The following is a 24,412-nucleotide window of genomic DNA, read 5'->3' on the forward strand; positions in this document are numbered from 1 at the left end:
AACATTTGCATAACTAGAAGACAGAAATGTAAAATAAAATGCTTGTATTTTAGGAATAAAAGAGAACACAAACTTACAGCTTGTCATACATCATTTCCTTTTATGCAGAGCTTTTCTATTACAGTGGAAAGGTACAATAGAATATCTTAAACCACAACTTATCCCACCTGAGACCTTTGATTTTGAAATGTCCCGATTATGCTGATCGTCTAACTACTTCTGACTACAGCTCAATGTAGAAATGCTATTGTGCCTGTGAAGAAAAGAGCTTGTGAAGTAGAATGGTGGCCATTTTTATATTAGACTAATCCTAAATTATCTTGCCCCTCTGGACATGTATTCTGAGACAATACAAAGCAAGCCATTTAGGCCACTGATAATTTCCAGACAACTAGCAAACTACTTCTTTAATGTCTATTTCTGATTTCTTGTGAATCCTTTGCTCTGCAACTGTCCCTCTCCCAGCACATTCTATCATTAAGAAATTTTATGTCTAGACTGAATTTGGTTGACCTCTGTTTGGCTGCTAAATCTATCTGTTATGGTGTTCTTATTTTTTCATTCATGTCTTAACTAATGCTCTAGGAATAATTATATTTTCTTTGTGACTACCTATCTTTCTAATCCAACTGTAGAGTCTACCTCTTACTCTGAGTAACTGAACTCCAGTACAATTGTGAACTTAAAAATGAGGTTACATAAGTTTCTTTGCTTGATTTAAACAGTACTTTAGAAAAATTAGTCTCTTATTAGTGTTTCAGCATTGGTCCTAATAAAAAATGTACAATAAAAACATTTCTTGGAGCCACTATTTTAAACGTTAATGTTTGTCATTAACCCATGACAACTTTAGACAAATTTTTTATGTTTTATTAGTATTTCTGAATAAATGAGTAGTAACCTTCACAAAATAAATAAGGAACAAAACAGAAAAATTTGGCAAAAATGGAAATAGGGAGTGCAGTAGAAATAAACTTGATCTCTTTGAATTAAAAGTCAAACCAGAGGTAAACAATTTAGGTGTAATCATGGACTCTGTCCTAAAACTTTAAATCAAACATTAACAAGATTACTTGGACTTCAATTTTTCACTTAGGGAATATTGCAAAAGTTAGACCTCTTATAAGATTACAAGATGCTGAAAAATTAATTCATGCTTTTGTTTTCAGTTGGCTAGATCAATTGGTTGCAATTAGTGCAGACTGCAGCAGGAATAATCTAAACTATAAAAAGAAAACCTGGACACATCTCGCAAGATTTAGCATTGCTACATTGATTACCCATGTCATTTAGAATTGACTCTATAATACTACTAAAGGTATATAAAGCCTTAAATAATCTTGCCCCTTCCTGGTTTTTGGAATGTTTGTCCCACTACACTTCACGCTGTAACCTTAGATCTTCTAATGGTGTTCTGCGTATAATTATAAGAGGCAAGCTTAATAGAAGTAGTGATGAGGCCTTTTGCTGTTAAGCAGCAAAAATCTGGAATACTTTACCAGTAGAGTTTCGGCAGGCTAATATTGTGGAACATTTTAAAAAACTGCTTAAAAAATTAATTTAGCTTTTTCGTAGCTACATTTTAGTCATACTCTTAAATAAGCATAGAATTATTATACTGTTCACTGATTTGCAATCTTTACTAATCTCTACTTTTCTCTGCTTTCTTTTCTGGTTCTCTTGTTGGATGCATTTTGCCCTAACTCCATGCAATCAAGACACTGTGCAGCCATCTGTGATGTTGCAATGAACACGATGCTCCAGCTATCCATAGGAATGACTGCATTCGAATACTCTCAGACAAAGCCTAGAAACAATGAGGAATTACTTAAGAACATTTATGTTAGGTAGAATGCCAAGAGGGGACTAGGCGGTAATTTGGCCTTGGAATCCCTGCAGAGTTTATTTTTTATTCAGCTTAACTGGAGGTTTTTTGTTTTTTCAGTCCTCTCAACCATCTGACCTTATCATCAGACTCATCTTTAGAGACTTGCATTATGATATTGTACATAAGGACGCTACACTTCTACCAATTACATATCTATGGTTAAGACTGTACGGATTTATGTATTTACTTTTTCTTTGTTATTTACTAATTAATGTTCTTACCTAATCTTATTTTTTTGTAACTTTCTCTTTGACATCTCCTGGCAATGTCACACATGGAAAACAGGTTACTGAAGATAGCAACACAATCCACCACCTATATCTTAAATATGTCTTCATCAAACACAACAGCACATACGTCATCTTAACAGGTGTAATGACAGTAATAAGCTGCAATAGGATAGTAATCCCCACTCATATCAGACACCCAATTAAATAAAAGTAAGATAGATAACCAGTCAAAATTCTGCAGATGCTATTGGTGTTCTAGGTTCCCACTGTTGAGAGATCTCACACATGGGCTACAACCAACATTAAAAAAAATTCATAAGGTAAACTAAAAAAAAACCCTGAATATAACCTCTGAAGTGAAAAAGATGTTGATTTGTTCCTTCCTGGAATTCTGGGAGTCTCACCTGAGTAACTGTATCTGCAAAGTAGGCAGGTGCCATCTCTGTCTAATATGAGTTTGAGCATCTCTGGAGAAAAGCCAGCTTCGATCATTGGAACAGGGAGCATCCACTAATACCTTTATTTAAGACAAAGAAAACAAAAATTGCAGAGTGCAAATCAGTTAGCAGCACATATACAGAAATAGAAACCTGACCCTCATGAAGTATAGCATGTGTCCTTCAATTTTTATAAATATCCATAATGTTTGGAACAAAGAAACATTTTTCCTTATTTACCCCTCTGCTCCACAGTTTGAAATTACAAATCAAATAATTCAGATGTGATTAAAGTGTACATTGCAGACTTTAGTTTACGGGTATTTGCAAACATTTCAGTCACACCATTTAGAAATGACAACACTTTTTACAGATGATTCCTCTATTTCATGACAGTATACTGTTTGTGACATTGCAATAGTAGGTATATAAAAACAGTCATATTTAGGAGCTGGTCTCGTCCGCTATGGGAGATGGACGTCTGAGGCAGAACTCTGTTTGCAGCTGTGTTATTTTTTCGATTTTTTTTTTTTATAATTCCGAGGTATCCTGTATTTATTTATCCCAGGAGGTTCAATTACTGTACATACAAGCATATTGTGAAAGATAGCCCAGACACAGACATACACTGAAGCTCACAATGTCCAAAATATGCACCGTTTATTCACAAGACCACACAAAATATTGTGCACAATCCACAAACCCAGTCCTTTTCACCTCTCTCGCAAGCTCCGTTTTCCTCCTCGTGACTCTGGCTCCCCAAATGGAGTGAGGCGGCCCCTTTTATCTCGCCCCGGATGTGCTCCAGGTGTTCTGTGATGGTCTTCCGGCAGCACTTTCTGGTGTGGCAGAAGTGCTGCCCTTGCACCTGGAAGCACTCCGGCGTACACAGTTCCTGGTTCGGCAGCACTTCCTGGTGTGGCGGAACTGCTGTCCTCCAGGGCTCAGGAACCATCCAGGCGCCCCCTGGTGGTAGCCACGGACCCCCCACAGGGTTGTGCTTTCCAGCTCCTTATCCGTGGCCCCTGATGGATTCCAGGGGGGCTGCCCTCTTGCGCCCAGGGGAGATATTGCCCCTCACCTGGTCCTTCCTTCCCTGCTCCAGGCGTCCTGGTGGGGCAAGGTCCCTGGTCGTCTACCACAATATATAAACATGAGTGGCAGAAAAAAAGACTCTGAAAGAAATGGAAAAGACAGCTAAAGCTTCATCCAAATCTAAACAAACATCTAGTTCAAGCTCAAGGTATGGCCTGCCAGAGACTGACCTGAAAGAGATAGGCGAATGTACAGATTTCCCAGGACATGTTGATGCTGCTGTATCATTCCCAGCCGAGACTGAAAGTGGGAGTAAATGTGCAAGTGATTCGGGCCGGGATATTTCACTGATTCCAGGTGGCTCAGTGAAACTGAAAATGGCCTTACCTTCTGTGTTGCCATCTACCTCTCGCAAGCCAATAACAGCGGCTGCAACTGGGCATGCTATTTCACCCGTGGAGTTCAGGGAAGACCAAAACAATCTGTCCAAGCTGAAGGCAATAATCACCGCAATGGCCACCTCTCAAGACATAAAGGAGCTCAAGGATAATACAAAGAAGGACATAAATGATATAAGGTAATAAATAAAGGATATACACAAGACAAACAAGAAGCTGTTTCAGGACTTTCATCATGTGCTTTGAAAAACTACAGTTTAAACTATATACAATGTTACTTCTCAGACAGAAAGAAGAGATTATATTTGAAAATAACCACATTCGTATTTTCCCTGATTTCAACAGCTGCTAAATGTGGAGCATTTTACAGCATTAAACAGCGCTTAATTTTAATTTTACAGCATTAAGAAAGTCAAGATCAGATACAGCCTCTTGTATCCTGCCAAACTGAAAGTGGACATTCAAGGCACGTTCTATATTTTTACTTCAACAGAGGAAGCAGAAAAAGAGCTAAGAAAACTGATTCAGACACTTTTTGAAACATGACTTGCATCTTGTCCTGGCATGGTAAAGAACATCTTACCTGCTGTAAGATCCATTCTAAATTAAACTCATTCCGGAATTATACATTCTATTTCGTTATCACAACTTAATAGTCACCAATTCTGTGCATCGGTAAACAATGTGAAAAAACTTCCAAAAGGATAAAGAACAAAAAAATCTCATGTTACTTGTGTCGCATAATCCACATCTTTTATCGAGTCGTTAGCTCAACATGTGCAAAACAAATGCTTATTTTTGATAAAATGTTGTTAGTTACTTCTTGAATTATCAGTTCATGCATAAACAGGAAAGCAAAAAGACAAATGGTAGAGACTTTTTAAATTGAAGACAAGACTCTCAACCAGCGAAAGTTGCTAACAATAATGTGGCACCAATGTATTTCTTTTTTTTTTTTTTTAAAGAATCTAACTTTTTAATGGCCTCTTCTGTTTATTTCAGCAGTATCCTTTTACATTGTTTTCAGGCATTTACCTTACACTTTTTTAGATCCCTCTTTTCTGACAACATGTGGAGCTACAACACCACTCTAATAGTGGAAAAACAATGTTTTAGATATAATTTTGAAAGCAATTTTTGTCAAGAAGTAACAACAATTTTACTCTAACATTGGGATTGCAGTGAACAAGACCATCTTGCTTAGCTTGAGACTCAGAACCTGTGCATGGGGTGAGGCATCAAGGCAATCGCCTAAGGTGGCACTTTGGTCAGGGCAGGGACTTTTTTTTTTTTTACATTACAAAATAATAATACCATATTGGCCAGGAAAGCCTGAGGTCTTCATTTTGTTTTTTCCATTGATGAAATGTAACATTTGCCAATAGTAAAGATGTAGGAGCACAAGAGAATTTATTGTTAACAGGTTTGTTGTGTGGATTCATGTCAAAAACACTGAGTTAAAGAAATTGGCTTCAAAACAGCATTTAACCAGCTATCTTATTTATGTGATGCTAAATACTTCTGTATACTGCACAGTTGTTCAATAAAGGCATCCTGATAAATCTCTTTGTTATGGGTCAGTTTATATGTATATCACCCAAAAAAAGCATTTACAAAAAAGAAACAATGAGTTTTAAATATAAACCGTTAAGAATTATGTAAACATTCAGCACCTTTAAAAGTTGTGCGAAATATCTTCATTTTAAAAGTTTCTAATTTTTGCAGAAACTAATTCACACTGTGAGCTTCATAAAATCAGTAGAGTACAAGTATACTTTGAAACTACTTATCATTACATGATACTGTCAATTCATTTCCTAGTTTCCACATATCATGTTGTGTAAACATTGATTATGTCATCTTGTAAAATGTTATTAATTTCTGGAATTATATGGTTTATAAAAAATGGGCGTGATGTCTGTTAAACATCTCTTTAGCTTGCACTGCATATATTTAGTCAAAAAGGGCAGACACCTTATAGAGAAGCAAAATTTTGCAAGTCACTTTTCCTTGAAGATAACAGTCTTTGAATTTAGCAAATATTTTTCTTTCTAAGTTATATATTTTTGGAGATTTGATTGACAACAACGTGGGAACCTTCAAGCAAATTTGACTAAAGGCAGTGACATTTAAAATAACAGAAAACATTGACTGTTAATGGAGCATTTAGTATGTAAGTGCTTACTATGTTGTAGTTTGTGCATAGAACTGATATTTTTTCCTTAAAAAACGGTTTAACCTAACAGTTAGGCTTAACATGAAATAGAGTATATAAGAAAGAAGATTGGCATGCTGTTGCAGAAATCAATACTAAAGCTATCATAATTAAGTAAAAGTAAGCAAAAAGGCCGAGGAGGCTAGCCATCACAATTTTATGTGTTCAGTGTGTGTTTTTAATCTGTAACTTTCACCTACGATATGTACCTGAAAATGAGAGAGAAAAAGCCCCTACCCAAAATGTTATATCAGTCATCCTCTAGTTTTCCTAAGAAATATTAAACCAACTGCAATGTACATACTGTACATTTAGTGCATTCGCCCTTGTTTTACAAAATGAAATTTGATTTTTGTCAAAGTCAGCCACTGTTACATGTCCAATATATGTTTCAATTAATGTATGAACTCAAAGGAAAGAAAGTCAATTTGCTTTATTTTATTTAAATAATATAAACTGTGACTTGTTTATTTTTGCTTTGAAAGAACTTTATTTGTCCCTTGGGGCTCTTCCCCCTGCTCACTTTGCTCGCCAACCCCTACCCCCGTTCCCCTCCAGCTGTTATGAAGAGGGGGGTTGAATGCACCCCATGAAGACTGGAAATAATCATTCCTCTAGAAGCAAAACTTTACATTTCAATCCATCTGCATCACTTAAATTCTATGTATAGTTTTTTTTTTTTTAATATATCTAATACCACATATAACATTAATTAGCTTTTCTTTTTAATGTCTTGAGTAATTGCTTAGTTAGATGCATGCACACACACACACATATATATATATATATATATATATATATATATATATATATATATATATACACACACATATATATACAGTATATATATATATATATATATATATATACGAGGGTTGTCTGGGTTCCGCGTGGAATTTTATCGTTTGTCGAGTGTCAGCCTGTCGAAAACCTGTTCTGCTGTGTAGAGGGATTATTCAAGTGGTTGCATGTTTTTGTTCAGATGTTTTGCTCCCTCTCTTCCTTCAGAATGAACACGAGAAGCAAACGAACTGAGAGTGTGCAGCCGGCTCTAGCGGCGAAGCTCCCGACTCCGTGCGTGCGTGACTTTCGAGTGATGACTTTTTACGACTTTTCTGATGGTTTAATCCGCTCGGTGGAATGCACCATGTTTGCCATCTTTTTCAACATCGATGGCATTGTCGCGTCAATTCCGCTGATGGAGAGGAAAACTGTGACCTCTGGTGACGTTTTTTTCTGCGATGGCTAGAGGCCGGTCCAAGAACTTGCGAAGGCACTTTTTTGCATCATGACAATGCGCCAGCCCACACGGCTAATGCAACGAAGCATTTCATTGAAGACAGTGGTGTCAACGTTTTGAACCCGCCACCATACTCGCCTGATCTTGCACCATGTGACTTTTGGCTCTTCCCGAAGGTGACAGAACCCCTGCGAGGCCACAACTTTGAAACTCGAGAGGAACTGATTGCAGCTGTCAAAGAACAGCTGGACAACCTCCCAAAGTGTGTTTTGCGGCGTGGGTCAGAAGAGCCCAAAAGTGCATTGATGTTGGCAGTGAATACTTGGAAAAAGTTTAAAAAAGGATCGAAGTACATGAGAAAAATAGAAAAAAAAAATCCTTGGCTACTTATTTCGAGTGATTCCGCGTGGAACCCAGACAACCCTCGTACATACACATACATATACATACATATACAAATACAAATGCACACATACATATATACATACATATACACAGACATTGTGGAAAGCAGCCTGGACACAGACAGGCAGACACCGATAGTTTACACCCAAGCACACATTTATTCATATTTCTATTTACAAAGTGCGCATGCACAACCCAGTGCCCCTGCACCAAATCACCCTCAGTCCAGGACTCTCTCTCTAATGCTTCTTCTCCTAACTGCCTCCACTCCTCTCCTCTGAGCTCTGTCCTCTTCCACCTGACTCCAGCTATCAAATGGAGCTATCAAATGGAGGGAGGCGGCCCCTTTTATGTTCACCCGGACGTGCTCCAGGTGCCTCCCAATGAACTTTCGCCACACCAGGAAGTGCCGGCTGAGCACCTGGAAGCACTCCGAGTGTCCCTGGTATTCCTTCCGCCAGCACCTCTTGGTGTGGCGAAAGTGCTGATGTCCAGGTCTCTTCAGGAATTCGGGTGCCTCCTGGCGGTGACCATGGGCCCCTATAGGGTTGAGCTTCCATGCTCTGTTTCCATGGTCCCCATACCAACCAGGGCGGCTGCCCCCTCGTGGTCCAGAGGAGGCATAATCCCTCTTCCAGTCCTTCCGGGCATCCCGGCTGGGTACAGCCCCCAGCCGCTCGCCACAACATATATATATATATATATATATATATATTGTATAGTTTACTGTCAAATAATGCAGAGTACGTGACACATGTTTTGCCCTCATTTGGGCTTGTCAGGCATACACACTCAACTGCTCCCCTCTTGGGGAATCGATTTGACAGCCTGTAGGTCCGGAGTAATTACATTCATTGCATTCGTAATTTGCAAGGTGTAATCCCTCTTCCGGACCTTCCAGGCATCCCGGCTGGGTACCACCCCCAGCTGCTCGCCACAGTGCCACATCGCCAGCTGAGACCCATAGGGGCCAGTGGCTCTCCCCGCGAGGGCAAGTCTCCCACGAAGTGGGTCCTACTTGCGCAGTTCCAGGGTCCGGTCCTGCAACACAGAAAGCAGAAACAGGGGCGGAGATGCTGCCTGGACACCACCACCTGGCATCCTTCCGTGTCGCACAAAGGACCAGCACCCCGGTATTTGCCACTTCGGCACCCCCTCCGAGGTTTCCGTGCGCCCCTGGTTGGGACATCTGACTTCGGGGCTTCCTTCTGCCTCCGCAAAGGGTAGCTTTTTTCCGGATGTGAGCTCCCTGCTTCACGTCCTTCTTTATCGGAGGAGCCGGCTGTCTTCCTTCGGTCCCTCCTCTTTTTCTGGGATGCCATGATGGCTTGGGTTTCCCTATGGGAAAGGAATAGACCCCGTGCCGTCTGCGTCCCTGTAGAGTGATGGGAGACCGACGCTGGCTCGGGGCATAGGGCCCTTGGACACCCAGCACACATCAGCCGGTGTCCTGACTGCCCTCACCACCGCATCCACTATCGGAGAACCTGTTACTTGAATCCGATCACCCACGTCACGGTTCTTTTCGCTGGGGCCTCCCTTTTCCTTTACGGTGCCGGTTTTACTCATCTGCACCGCCAGACCACTCCGGCCAGAGAATCCAGCGTCGCGCCATTCCGCCCACTGTCTCAGCGTCCTCACGGATGCGGCCGCCTTCCCCTCCAGCTCCTTCAATCCACTACGGAGGGCACGTATCACCTGAAACAGCGACTCTGCGGGCTGAAGGCAATACTCCAGCTCACGCAGAGCCGCCATCAAGCACAGTCAGTCAGCCGGTGGTAGACTTACCTGTGGATCAGCCCTACAAGCCGGCTGCGTGCTGTGGGGCCTTCTTCGCGGCCCAATCGGGTCCTTCCCCGGCTCAGGATGGACATTCGTTGGTCCCGCCTCCGACCAACCATCGGTGGGCATGCAACACACACAGTCCCTTGTTTGCCTCGGGGAGGGACTTCCAGTTCTCGGCCATCTTCCCTTCCAAGCCTCTGATGTGGTGGCAAGCCTCCGGGCAGCTCCGCAGCTGCTGTGGCATTCCGAGCTGCAGCGACTCCTCCTCCACAGCTCTTCGTTGTGCCGCCGCTCTGACAAAGCCCCGCGGATCGGCACGTGTTTGCCACCGACGCAGATCCAGGTAGTCCCTATCTGCAACACAGAAACAAAGTCCAGCCCCCCAGAGCTGACTGCAGTTGGGCAGGGAACTTACCTCCCGGGTCCCGTCTGTCTGAGGGATTTCCCCGGCGTGGCCTTGCCGTCCCGGGCGACCTTAGCGGCGGCGCGCTCATGGGAGTCCGCTGCCCACCTGTTACGCCTAACGTTGTCTATCTGCATCAGGTGGGGATTGGCGGTCCTCTGGGTGAGTCGCTCCCTCTGGGTTGTGCGCGTACCGTGTGTGGGCTCTCCTGCTGTGCCGGACCTTCCACTAAATTATTTTTATAGATGGGTCCCTGCCTTGAACCAGGCAGAGAGTCCCATCTGAGATGTCATTGTGGAAAGTAGCCCAGACACAGACAGGCAGACACCGATGAACTTCCACCGGCACTTCCTGGTGTGACGGAAGTGCTGGCTGAGCACCCGGAAGCACTCCAGGTGTCCCTGGTATTCCTTCCGCCAGCACCTCCGGGTGTGTCGGAAGTGCTGATGTCCAGGGCTCCTCAGGCATTCGGGCGCCCCCTGGCGGTGAATATAGGGCTGAGCTTCCATGCTCTGTTCCCGTGGTCCCCATACCAACCAGGGCGGCTGCCCCCTCGTGGTCCAGACGAGGCACAATCCCTCTTCCAGTCCTTCAGAGCGTCCTGGCTGGGTAGAGCCCCCAGCTGCTCGCCACAACACACACACACACATATATATATATATATATATATATATATATATATATATATATTTATACTGCATAGTTTACTGTCAAATAATGCAAAGAGTATGCGACACATGTTTCGCCCTCATTTGGGCTCATCAGGCATACACACTCTACGCCTGACGAGCCCAAATGAGGGCGAAACACGTGTCACGTACTCTGCATTATTTAACAGTAAACTATGCAACATTACATGATCTGCTTCTCGCAACTGAAAGAGGGCACCGTGGCGGATATTTGCCGAATGGCAGACCAACCACAAGTGTTACCTGGTAGGTAACCACCCACACAATTCAGGTCGTCGAGACTCAAGACTACCAATGCAATGAATATATTATATATATATATATATATACACAGGTTAGGATTCAAAAGTAATGAGCCTTTGTTCAAAAAGACAAATTTATTGAGCAAATCGGTACAACTAATTAATAGTCTTCAAAATAGGCACCTCCTGCATCAATACACTTTCGTAGGCGGCTTTTCCATGACTCGAAGGCGTCCACGTAGGCCTGTTCCAGGATGGCTGCAAGGGCTGCCTTGACATTTGCTTGGATGTCCTCGATCGAGTCGAAGCGTTTTCCTTTCAGCGCTGATTTTAAGCACGGAAACAAGAAGAAGTCAGAAGGCGACACGTCCGGACTGTAGGGAGGCTGGGGGACCACCGGAACGTTCACCCGGGCCAGGTAGGCGCTCACGATGAAGGCGGTGTGGCTGGGCGCGTTATCGTGGTGAAGCTTCCAGCTGTCCTTGATGTCCCTTTACTTGCGCGTGACGCTTCTTTTCAGCCTTTTCAGGACTTCCAAGAAGTAAGCAGCATTCACGGTCTGTCCTTGCGGGACAAACTCGTAGTGGATGATCCCCTTCACTCCGAAGAAGGCAATGAGCATGGTCTTCGTCTTCAATGCGTACCGTTGCTCTAACGAACTTTCCATTCCGCCGTGTAACGCACTACCGCATAGGGGTTCTCATCAAGGCCGAAGCCAACACCCACTGTCGCTGGCAAGTGGGGCGCGCGGCGAGGTACGTTCGCGTCAGAACAAAATGAGGCTCATTACTTTTGAATCCTACCCTGTATATATATATATATATATATATATATATATATATATACATACATACACATACATACGTACATACATACACACACACACATACATATATACACATACAGTGCATCCGGAAAGTATTCACAGCGCATCACTTTTTCCACATTTTGTTATGTTACAGCCTTATTCCAAAATGGATTAAATTAATTTGTTCCTCAGAATTCTACACACAACACCCCATAATGACAACATGAAAAAAGTTTGCTTGAGATTTTTGCAAATTTATTAAAAAATAAAAAAATTGAGAAAGAACATGTACATAAGTATTCACAGTTTTTGCCATGAAGCTCAAAACTGAGCTCAGGTGCATCCTGTTTCCCCTGATCATCCTTGAGATGTTTCTGCAGCTTAATTGGAGTCCACCTGTGGTAAATTCAGTTGATTGGACATGGTTTGGAAAGGCACACACCTGTCTATATAAGGTCCCACAGTTGACAGTTCATGTCAGAGCACAAACCAAGCATGAAGTCAAAGGAATTGTCTGTAGACCTCCGAGACAGGATTGTCTCGAGGCACAAATCTGGGGAAGGTTACAGAAAAATTTCTGCTGCTTTGAAGGTCCCAATGAGCACAGTGGCCTCCATCATCCGTAAGTGTAAGAAGTTCGAAACCACCAGGACTCTTCCTAGAGCTGGCTGGCCATCTAAACTGAGCGATCAGGGGAGGAGGGCCTTAGTCAGGGAGGTGACCAAGAACCTGATGGTCACTCTGTCAGAGCTGCAGAGGTCCTCTGTGGAGAGAGGAGAACCTTCCAGAAGGACAACCATCTCTGCAACAATCCACCAATCAGGCCTTTATGGTAGAGTGGCCTGATGGAAGCCACTCCTTAGTAAAAGGCACATGGCAGCCCACCTGGAGTTTGCCAAAAGACACCTGAAGGACTCTCAGACCATGAGAAAGAAAATTCTCTGGTCTGATGAGACAAAGATTGAACTCTTTGGTCTGAATGCCAGGCGTCACGTTTGGAGGAAACCAGGCACAGCTCATCACCAGGCCAATACCATCCCTACAGTGAAGCATGGTGGTGGCAGCATCATGTTGTGGGGATGTTTTTCAGCGGCAGGGACTGGGAGACTAGTCAGGATAAAGGGAAAGATGACTGCAGCAATGTACAGAGACATCCTGGATGAAAACCTGATCCAGAGCGCTCTTGACCTCAGACTGGGGCAATGGTTCATCTTTCAGCAGGACAACGACCCTAAGCACATAGCCAAGATATCAAAGGAGTGGCTTCAGGACAACTCTGTGAATGTCCTTGAGTGGCCCAGCCAGAACCCAGACTTTATCCGATTGAACACCTCTGGAGAGATCTTAAAATGGCTGTGCACCGACGCTTCCCATCCAACCTGATGGAGCTTGAGAGGTGCTGCAAAGAGGAATGGGCGAAACTGGCCAAGGATAGGTGTGCCAAGCTTGTGGCATCATATTCAAAAAGACTGTAATTACTGCCAAAGGTGCATCGACAAAGTATTGAGCAAAGGCTGTGAATACTTATGTACATGTGCTTTCTCAATTTTTTTATTTTTAATAAATTTGCAAAAACCTCAAGTAAACTTTTTTCATGTTGTCATTATGGGGTGTTGTGTGTAGAATTCTGAGGAAAAAAATGAATTTAATCCATTTTGGAATAAGGCTGTAACATAACAAAATGTGGAAAAAGTGATGCGCTGTGAATACTTTCTGGATGCACTGTACACACACCTTTTTGTTTCTGCCATGTGTAATGTTGAGGGATTTGTGCACACGTATATGCATTTGCATTTACGTCTGTTTTATTAAGTTCAAAATAAGCCATTAATTTTGTATTTCTTTTTTTTGCTACTTTTAAATCTTCTGCTTCTTCACCTTCTTTAAATTGAATAATATTCTGACCTGGTAAATGAATCGTTAATAATTCAACAGAATGACTTTGACCATGCATTGGCAATTCCATTAAATGCCGCCCGCTTTCCATTGTACTGACGTACTGAGTATCTAAATATGCTTGAACTTTTTTCTGAGACTGTTCTTTCAATAAAGTTATGCATACTCTATGGTGCTTTTTATGAATGTACTTGTGGATGTACTTAATACTCATTTTCGATTCACAATACTCGACATTAATATGACAATCGAATCGTTTGAGCAAATACGGGTTATATAGTACAATCACTGAATTATCGATCATCACAATTTTACCAGGGGCGGCACGGTGGCGCAGTGGTATTGCTGCTGCCTCGCAGTTAGGAGACCCGGGTTCGCTTCCTGGGTCTTCCTTGCGTGGAGTTTGCATGTTCTCCCCGTGTCTGCATGGGTTTCCTCCGGGCGCTCCGGTTTCCTCCCACAGTCCAAAGACATGCAGGTTAGGTGGATTGGCGATTCTAAATTGGCCCTAGTGGGGTGGGTGTGTTTGTGTGTGTGTCCTGCGGTGGGTTGGCAACCTGCCCAGGATTGTTTTCTGCCTTGTGCCCTGTGTTGGCTGGGATTGGCTCCAGCAGACCCCCGTGACCCTGTGTTCGGATTCAACGGGTTAGGAAATGGATGGATGGATGGACAATTTTACCATCTTTCTTTCCGTAATAAGTGTGTTGTTCATGACAATTATCTCTTCGGCGATAATCTGGAAAGCCAGCCTTAGTCTTATCTCTTGATTGAACAAACGCTTAGGAAAATTCTTTTAACACTTTTTCTCTTTTGAGTTTGAACATACTGAATCTTTTAAATGAGGTCCGTGAGACATGTGTTTAATGACTTTGTACCATAATTCAAGATAGGTTTCACTGTTTGTAATTTCAGCACAGTTGAAATTCGATCGTGCGAATGTATGCTCTGATTTCACCGAACACCGTTTCGATTCTATGTTGCATCGCTTCTCTGTTATCATAAATATACACCTACCCGAATTGTGGTGTCTTCAAAATTAAACTTGTCGTAGCTTTAATTGTTGCGGGACCACAGAGTCTCATAGAGTATGGTCCTGAATCGTGTAAATCTACGTTTTGAGTATTGAATGATGCGAACGTGAAAAGATTATTATAGACTCGGATATTTTGCCTGTAGTGTTTGTGGATTTCACTTTCACCAAACAGGGCGGCACGGTGGCGCAGTGGGTAGCGCTGCTGCCTCGCAGTTGGGAGACCTGGGGACCTGGGTTCGATTCCCGGGTCCTCCCTGCGTGGAGTTTGCATGTTCTCCCCGTGTCTGCGTGGGTTTCCTCCGGGCGCTCCGGTTTCCTCCCACAGTCCAAAGACATGCAGGTTAGGTGGATTGGCGACTCTAAATTGGCCCTAGTGTGTGCTTGGTGTGTGGGTGTGTTTGTGTGTGTCCTGCGGTGGGTTGGCACCCTGCCCTGGATTGGTTCCTGCCTTGTGCCCTGTGTTGGCTGGGATTGGCTCCAGCAGACCCCCGTGACCCTGTGTTTGGATTCAGCGGGTTGGAAAATGGATGGATGGATGGACTTTCACCAAACAACAAATCTTTTAATTCTCGCGGATACGCCTCTTCATTGGGAGGCAACACTACTTTTCCCTGATGGCAACAGGAATTAGACGATCTACAAGTCTCCGACTTAAACTTTAAAGCCTTAAAATATCTACATACTTCTGACATATCACCTATGTCCATATATTCAATCTCTTTTTGTTGTTCTATTATTTAATCGAGTAATAATTTCCATTTGTTTGTGCTAATGCGATCTTTGCTATCTTTTTTTTGATACTTTCAAATTTTACTACTTTCATATTATTTAACTTGCTCTGTATGTGTATCACGCCAATGTTTTTGAACGTCATTATAAAGTCTTTTATTTCTGACCCCGATTAGACCTAGAGCTTTTCACTTCCACTTGGTCCGGGCTGATTATTACTTTCCTTATTTTCTGAATTTGCACATAGATTACTATTGTTCTCTTGTGCATCCTTTTTTTCCTTCTTTTCTCTCCAACACTTTTGTGTCTCTTTTCAACGCGCTGCTCTTTCTTCTTCGCTTAGTTGTTCACGTGCCATCTAGAACGTACAGTATAACATTTTTAAGAGCTAGGATCACATGAAGTGTGTCTGCCAAAAGCATTCTAACAACTGCGAGGTTAGATGTCTGTGAACTTGTTTTAAATTTTTTGTAAGTAGGGTGTGACGTGTAAAAGTCACCATCTCACAAGTCTTGCTTCCTAAGCTTGTAATGTCTAGTCTCGCGTAACATCAAAGTGTCTCTCAGAGATGATCACATCTCGACCCAAGATTTTTTTATATAATGGATAGATATACAGTATATACATATAATATGTAATATGGGCATAAATACACTGGTGAAATAGGGGAGTTGCTTCTGGAAAGTGGGCGGATTCAAAGGAGATGCCGCTGACAGGGGCGTCATCTTATGGAGGGAATGCCTCAGGTCACTGAATGTGTCCAAGGATTCACAATGTCTCCTCTGCAGCTAGACTTTACTGGGGAGTTTCTTAAGAGCCAGGCTTAAACATTCCCATAAAGGAATGGCCAGCACTATTAATACAAATGTTAAAGTTAATGGAAGCCCTTTGTTATGGAAATTATTGAGTATCACAAGTCACAAACGTGTGAGCAATCAGCTTGGGGGAGGAAGCAACAAAAGCATACAATTAGAAAGATAAATATGATACTATTTATTTTGATCTTCAGGAAGCTTTTAACGATGTTCCACATGAGAGGCAGAATTGTGGCAGATAAATTATCAGTTACTGTGGCATACAACAGTACTTTAGGGATATTCAAAACATGACTTGATGTTGTTTTGAAGAAATTAGGTGAATGGGACTATCAAGCTCGTTGGACTGTTCTCATTAAAATTTTTCTATTTTTCTAATACAGATAGGTCCATAAATATTTGGACAGAGACAACTTTTTTCTAATTTTGGTTCTGTACATTACCACGATGAATTGTAAATGAAACAACTAAGATGCAGTTGAAGTGCAGACTTTCAGCTTTAATTCAGTGGGGTGAACAAAACGATTGCATAAAAATGTGAGGCAACTAAAGCATTTTTTAACACAAGCTCTTCATTTCAGGGGCTCAAAAGTAATTGGACAAATTAAATAACTGGAAATGAAATGGTCATTTCTAATACTTGGTTGAAAACCCTGTGCTGGCAATGACAGCCTGAAGTCTTGAACTCATGGACATCACCAGATGCTGGGTTTCCTCCTTTTTAATGCTCTGCCAGGCCTTTACTGCAGCGGCTTTCAGTTGCTGTTTGTTTGTTGGCCTTTCTGTCTGAAGTTTAGTCTTCAACAAGTGAAATGCATGCTCAATTGGGTTAAGATCAGGTGAATGACTTGGCCATTCAAGAATTTTCCACTTCTTTGCTTTAATAAACTCCTGGGTTGCTTTGGCTGTATGTTTTAGGTCATTGTTCATCAGTATCATGAAACGCCGCCCAATCAATTTGACTGCATTTAGCTGGATTTGAGCAGACAGTATGTCTCTGAACACCTCAGAATTCATTTGGCTGCTTCTGTCCTGTGTCACATCATCAATAAACACTAGTGTCCCAGTGCCACTGGCAGCCATGCATGCCCAAGCCATCACACTGCCTCCACCATGTTGTAGCGGTCAGGAGCCGCTAAGATTCACACCGCCAACGAAGACGGTGATTTATTTATTTTAAAAGCAGAGATCCCAGGAACGTCCCCAGCCTTGGATCGACCCACACACTCTCACCACAGAGACAAATGAACACACTGGGAATGACAAACAATTATAAATATAATGACATGAATTGAGAAATGAAAACAGTAATACCACCCCTGACCCCTTCGGCGATATTACACATACACAAAATAAACACAAACACCACACAGCCAAGTCCATATATAAGAAACAGGTTGAAAGATGAATAGTGACCAAGTTATGTCCAGCGAATCTGTAAGTTGCAATGGAGAAGGGAAAATACAGTCCTACCGGTATTTACTGATGAGGTTGATGGTTGATGATTGATTCGGGAGCGCTCCACTGTTCCGAAAAATCCAATAATCCAATACAGCTCTCAGTGAACAAGTAGACAGACAATCCAGTCCCCAACAAACGAATACAGTCCAAGACAAAAATGATCACAGTTCAAATAATAGCAGGAGAGACGACAAATAATAGCAACAATACAAACCAAAAACAAACTTTTTTCCTCTTTGCCCTCTGCCCTCCTTTTATCTGCCTGTGGCTACCTTTGACCCCAGCAGCCCCAGCAGGGACTGCTGGGAGATGCAGTTTTTAAGTAGCACTGCTACAATCCCCACCCCCAGGCCGTGGTGTACGGCCGAACCAAGGCTTGAGATTGGAGATGTTTACCGTGTCTATTTTTTTAGTCCCTGGCAATCCCCACTCTATTGCGTAGGTCACAGGTCCCTTCTTTTGGACAACCATTGCCGGGCCAAACTACTTAGGAGCCAGTTTAGCAGTGAATTTCTCAGAGGCTTTGGAGAGGGGATGAGTCCTGATAAAGAATTTCTCCCCAACCGAGAATTGCACAAGCTTATGTCTCTGGTTGTACGATTGAGATTGTCTGGACTGGGACCTCACCATCCTCTCCTTTACCTGTTGTGTGATGTGTTGGATACTTTGCAGGTGATTGTGTAGTGATGTGTCTGGTTTAGGTGGGTTGAGTTCAATAATCCTTTCCAGAGGACCGTTTATCTGTCTGCCTAAAGCTAACAATGCAGGGGTTTCACCTGTAACCTCGTGCACCGCCGTGTTCAATGCGAACCGCAACTCAGGCAGACACTTTGTCCAATCCTGATGATGGTCTCCGACGAAGGATGCTATCATGGTCTTCAGGGTCCGATTCACCCGCTCAGTGCGATTGGATTGGGGATGGTATGCTGTAGTTTTGAGGTGAACCACCCCCCATTGTTTCCACAACTCTTCGGCCTCTGAGCCGGTAAATTGCGGGCCCCGATCTGTGATGATGTTCTTCGGCACCCCCCATCGGGTAAATATCTCATCCTTCAGGGTGGAACATATCTTCTTGGCTGTGGCATTAGCCAAAGGGAATAGCTCCACCCAGCGAGTAAAATAGTCCACAACCACCATCAGGTAGGTCTTCCGGTCCTTGCTAGAAGGAAATGGTCCCATTAGGTCCACGCCTAGGCTTTCCCCCGGGGTGGTGACGGTTACTGGCTGAAGCTGTCCCGAGGGGAGACCAGGTGGGGTTTTGTATTGCTGACAGGTGGTACAAGTCTGGACATGGGACCAGACGTCTTTGCGTACAGTCGGCCACCATGCCACCTCCAAGATTTTAAACAGTGTTTTAGTACGTCCAAGGTGACCACCGATCGGGCTATCATGATAATACTGTAGGAACTTGGGCACAAATGTCTCGGGCACTACCAACTGATAATGGTAACCCCGATCTTTTGTTGGAACGCAGCGATAGAGTGCCCCTTGAAGTTCCCTATAATGTATGCGGTCAGGCCTCCCCCCCGAGCCCTCTCTCAACCCCTGACATACAGGACTGGCTGCTTGAGATTGAACGATTTCCTGCATGTTCAGCGGAAGATCAGGCCAAGGGTTAGAGACCGATACCGCACATACCACTGGCGCGGGCTCGTGAACCCGTGATAAGGCATCGGGCACAACGTTAGCACAACCCTTCCGATAGCACACCCTGAACGTGAACTGTTGGAGGCGCAATACCCACCTTGTTAGCCTAGACGTGGTCTTCGGGCAATTGAATGCCCAGGTCAGAGCCCGATGGTCAGTGTAGACTTCAAACGATGTTCCCTCCAGGAAGTGCCGCCACTTTTCCACGGCCCACACGACAGCGAGGCATTCCTTCTCGGTGGTGGAATAATTATACTCTGCGCCCTTTAGTGACCGAGAAGCATAGGCCACCACTCTTTCCTCTCCTTGGCTAGTTTGGCATAGAACTGCGCCGAGCCCGAGGTCACTTGCGTCAGTGTGGACCTGAAAGGTTAATGACGGATCAGGCTGTGCCAGGACTGGTGGCGATATCAGGGCCTGTTTGAGTCTTTCAAAAGAGTCCTGGCACGTTGGTGACCACTCCCAGGGGGATCCCTTCCTCAGCAACTGGAACAAAGGGGCAGCGATGTCGGCAAACCCATGCACAAATTTGTGGAACCACCCAGCCATCCCCAGGAAGCGCTGGAGACTTTTTACCTCCTGGGGCGCAGTCCAAGATGGACTTAATTTTCTTCGGGTCCACTCGGACTCCGTCTGCTGACACCACATGGCCGAGGAAGTTCAGATGGTCTTGCTGAAATCTACACTTCTTGATGTTAAGGGTGAGATGAGCCTTATGCAGTTTCTGGAAGATGTGGTCGAGGTCCTTAAGATGTTGTTGGACAGATGGGGAGAATACAATGATGTCATCAATATAAACAAAACAGGTCTTCCCAATGAGTCCCCGGAGTACCTGCTCCATTAGCCGTTGGAATGACGCCCCAGCGTTTTTCAGTCCAAAGGGCATCACCCGAAACTGGAACAACCCCTCCGGGGTGATGACGGCTGTCTTTTCCATGCTACTCTTCCCCATCCTCACCTGCCAATACCCTGACTTCAAATCAAGGGAGCTGAACACTGCTGCCCCATGCAAAGACTCCAAGATGTCATGAATGAGTGGCATGGGGTAAGCGTCATCCAAGGTCTTCTTGTTCAGCTCCCGATAGTCCACACAGAATCGGTAGGTCCCGTCGGCCTTCTGAACGAGTACCGTGGGGCTAGCCCATGGCGAGGTGGAAGGCTCGATGACCCCCTCTGCCAACATCTGGTCAACCCACTCCTTGATTATTCCTCTTTTCAGAGGCGACACTCTGTAGGCTCTGTGCCGAACAGGGACAGGGTCGACTGTGTGAATGTGATGACACACCACCTCAGTCCGACCCAATTTGTCCGTCCACACCGAGTGCCACCTCCTAAGCAGTGGCTGAACGAGCTCCGGCTGTTCAAGAATAGCCTTCTCTACTGGGCTGGGCTCATCCACCAACTGCGCGAGATAATAACACAAGTTAGGCCAAACCAGATTGCTTTGAGCCTTCGTCCCAAACCGATGGACTTCACCCCCCGGCAACTCATACTCCAGCCGCGACAGATGGATAGTCAGACCTACCGACACAAGAGAGTCCATTCCCAGTAATAAGGGCATCGACAGGTGGTCATCTTCCAGGATGTAAACCTCTGTCTCCCAGTGTGTCTCATGTAAGCAGAGCCTCATAGGAACCCTGCCCCTGGCCCCGTGCGCCCTTCCATCCGCAAGAAAGAATTTTACTTTTGCACTTCCCCTTAATTGCTCATGAGGCACTTTAAGCTTTTCCCACAAGCTGTATTTCATAAGGGTATAAGTGCTCCCTGTATCTACGACCGCCTCTCCAGTGACACCTCGCATTTGTACGGGCAGCACTAAGAGAGGCAAGGTGGCTTGCACCAGGGTGAGATCGGCACGGGGATCCACTGAGGCTTTCCCTCGTGGTTTGGGACAGGGGACATCCCGAGACGTGGGACCCTTTCGAGACCCACTAATCCCGATAGCCGCCCAGTCCTTTTCCACTCGGGACCCCACCTTCACCAACTCATCTACCGACTTCACGACCCCCCTCAAAGTAGCCGCCACCCGAGGGTCACAAGCGTCAAGGACACGTCGCAATATCTCTTCCTCACGCATGTCAGATCGCCACTTAAGGCACAACGCACGGAACTCAAAGACAAAGTCCCTGAGACTCTGCGATGGCTTCTGTACAAAGGTCCGGAGCTTTTCTTCCAACAGCACCTGGTATTCATCTGAGAGGAATGCTTTCAGGAAGGCAGCGCGAAACTCCGCCCAGGTGTTACACTTGTGCCGCTCAGCAAACCACCAAGAGCGCGCCGGCCCGCTGAGTGCCGTGTTCAGGAATCCCCGCAGCTCGGCTCCACTCAGAGGATGCAGTTCCACGAACAAGTCGACCTCCTCCACAAAGTCAACAATGCCCGTGGGTGTACACTGAGGGGCCAGCTTAGGGAACTCCATCCGCGGCATCGCAACGGACAAGGACGACTGTCCCCAGTTGATCCCCACTCCCGCTAAAGGAGTCGACTGCCCCAGTGGCTGCGTGACGGCACGCCAGCTATCCTGCACCTGCCTCCTGATCTCCTCCCTCATATTGGCTTCCAGGCGCTGCACACACTTCGCGAAGGACTGCTCCAGACGCTGCACCCTCACAACCGCCTCACCGGAAACTCGGGCGGCCGTGGCATCGATGAGCTCATGGATGGTTTCATCTCGGTTGAGAAAACTGCCGGCGATGTGATCCACCCGCGTCTCTAGCTGTTCAAGGCGCAATGTCAGGTCATGCAGAAGCCGTCCCTCATCCGTCTCGGGCTGCTCCGGACTGGAGACACACAGGGAATCCAGCAGGCTCAATTCTTCCTCCGGGGCTCTGACCGTAACGTGACGTGGCCTAGGCTGCGGACGCACGTCCACCAGCGGTCCACTCAGCTCAAGCTCCTCGCCCTGCACTGCGCTTACAACAGACATGCTTCTGTCGGATGTGTATGTAAAGTCGGTCAGAAGGGAACGTAATTAACCTGGCTCCTACCCGGCTCGCCAAAATCTGTAGCGGTCAGGAGCCGCTAAGATTCACACCGCCAACGAAGACGGTGATTTATTTATTTTAAAAGCAGAGATCCCAGGAACGTCCCCAGCCTTGGATCGACCCACACACTCTCACCACAGAGACAAATGAACACACTGGGAATGACAAACAATTATAAATATAATGACATGAATTGAGAAATGAAAACAGTAATACCACCCCTGACCCCTTCGGCGATATTACACATACACAAAATAAACACAAACACCACACAGCCAAGTCCATATATAAGAAACAGGTTGAAAGATGAATAGTGACCAAGTTATGTCCAGCGAATCTGTAAGTTGCAATGGAGAAGGGAAAATACAGTCCTACCGGTATTTACTGATGAGGTTGATGGTTGATGATTGATTCGGGAGCGCTCCACTGTTCCGAAAAATCCAATAATCCAATACAGCTCTCAGTGAACAAGTAGACAGACAATCCAGTCCCCAACAAACGAATACAGTCCAAGACAAAAATGATCACAGTTCAAATAATAGCAGGAGAGACGACAAATAATAGCAACAATACAAACCAAAAACAAACTTTTTTCCTCTTTGCCCTCTGCCCTCCTTTTATCTGCCTGTGGCTACCTTTGACCCCAGCAGCCCCAGCAGGGACTGCTGGGAGATGCAGTTTTTAAGTAGCACTGCTACAATGTTTTACAGATGATGTGGTATGCTTTGGATAATGAGCTGTTCCACGCCTTCTCCATACTTTTTTCTTGCCATCATTCTGGTAGAGGTTGATCTTGGTTTCATCTGTCCAAAGAATGTTTTTCCAGAACTGTGCTGGCTTTTTTAGATGTTCTTTAGCAAAGTCCAATCTAGCCTTTCTATTCTTGAGGCTTATGAGTGGCTTGCACCTTGCAGTGCACCCTCTGTATTTACTTTCATGCAGTCTTCTCTTTATAGTAAACTTGGATATCGATACGCCTACCCCCTGGAGAGTGTTGTTCACTTGGTTGGCTGTTGTGAAGGGGTTTCTCTTCATCATGGAAATGATTCTGCGATCATCTACCACTGTTGTCTTCCATGGACGTCCAGGTCTTTTTGCGTTGCTGAGTTCACCAGTGCTTTCTTTCTTTCTCAGGATGTTCCAAACTGTAGATTTTGTCACTCGTAATATTGTAGCAATTTCTCAGATGGGTTTTTCTGTTTTCGCAGCTTAAGGAAGGCTTCTTTCACCTGCATGGAGAGCTCCTTTGACCGCATGTTGTCTGTTCACAGCAAAATCTTCCACATGCAAGCACCACACCTCAAATCAACTCCAGGCCTTTTATCTGCTTAATTGATAATGACATAACGACGGACTTGCCCACACCTGCCCATGAAATAGCCTTTGAGTCAATTGTCCAATTACTTTTGAGCCCCTGAAATGAAGGGATTGTGTTAAAAAAATGCTTTAGTTGCCTCACATTTTTATGCAATCGTTTTGTTCACCCCACTGAATTAAAGCTGAAAGTCTGCACTTCAACTGCAAATGACTTGTTTCATTTAAAATTCATTGTGGTAATGTACAGAACCAAAATTAGAAAAAAGTTGTCTCTGTCCAAATATTTATGGACCTAAGTGTATTTCTAAATAATTTTAATGAACAAAAGAAAATGAACATCAGCAAGTAACTGACAAACTCCAAAAACAATGCATGTGACAGCATGACCCTGTTCTAGCAGGATGACTATAAGGCAAGAACTGCAGTTGGACAAATACATAAAAAAATATATACAGTGGAACCTCGGTTCACGAACGTCTTGGTACACGTACAAATCGGTTTACGACCAAAAAGTTCGCCAAACTTTTGCCTCAGTTCACGACCACACACTCGGTATACGAACAATCCAGTTTCCCTTTCAGTTTGTACATGTTCAGTCTCTCCCTGTGCATTTCCTGTGCAGCGAACGAGAGACAGTGAGAGAGAGAGAGCGCGACACACACACACACACACAGGCAGCGCGAGAGACAGAGCACACACACAGGCAGCGCGAGAGAGAGACAGACGCGCACACACACAGGCAGTGCGAGAAAGAG

The 24,412-nt window shown here is 44.5% G+C and overlaps 1 protein-coding gene across 1 annotated transcript in view; it reads right to left on the reverse strand.

Moving 5' to 3' along the window:
* Positions 1-24,412, reverse strand: part of nsun3 (NOP2/Sun RNA methyltransferase 3) — a 154,164-nt gene that overhangs the window by 94,921 nt on the left and 34,831 nt on the right. The window contains exon 5 of the mRNA XM_028799849.2: positions 2,523-2,635. Coding sequence (XP_028655682.1) covers positions 2,523-2,635 — 113 coding nt within the window. The remainder of the gene's footprint in view (positions 1-2,522; positions 2,636-24,412) is intronic.

This window comes from Erpetoichthys calabaricus, chromosome 4, assembly GCF_900747795.2.
Source record: "Erpetoichthys calabaricus chromosome 4, fErpCal1.3, whole genome shotgun sequence".
NCBI classification, from domain to species: Eukaryota; Metazoa; Chordata; class Cladistia; order Polypteriformes; family Polypteridae; genus Erpetoichthys; species Erpetoichthys calabaricus.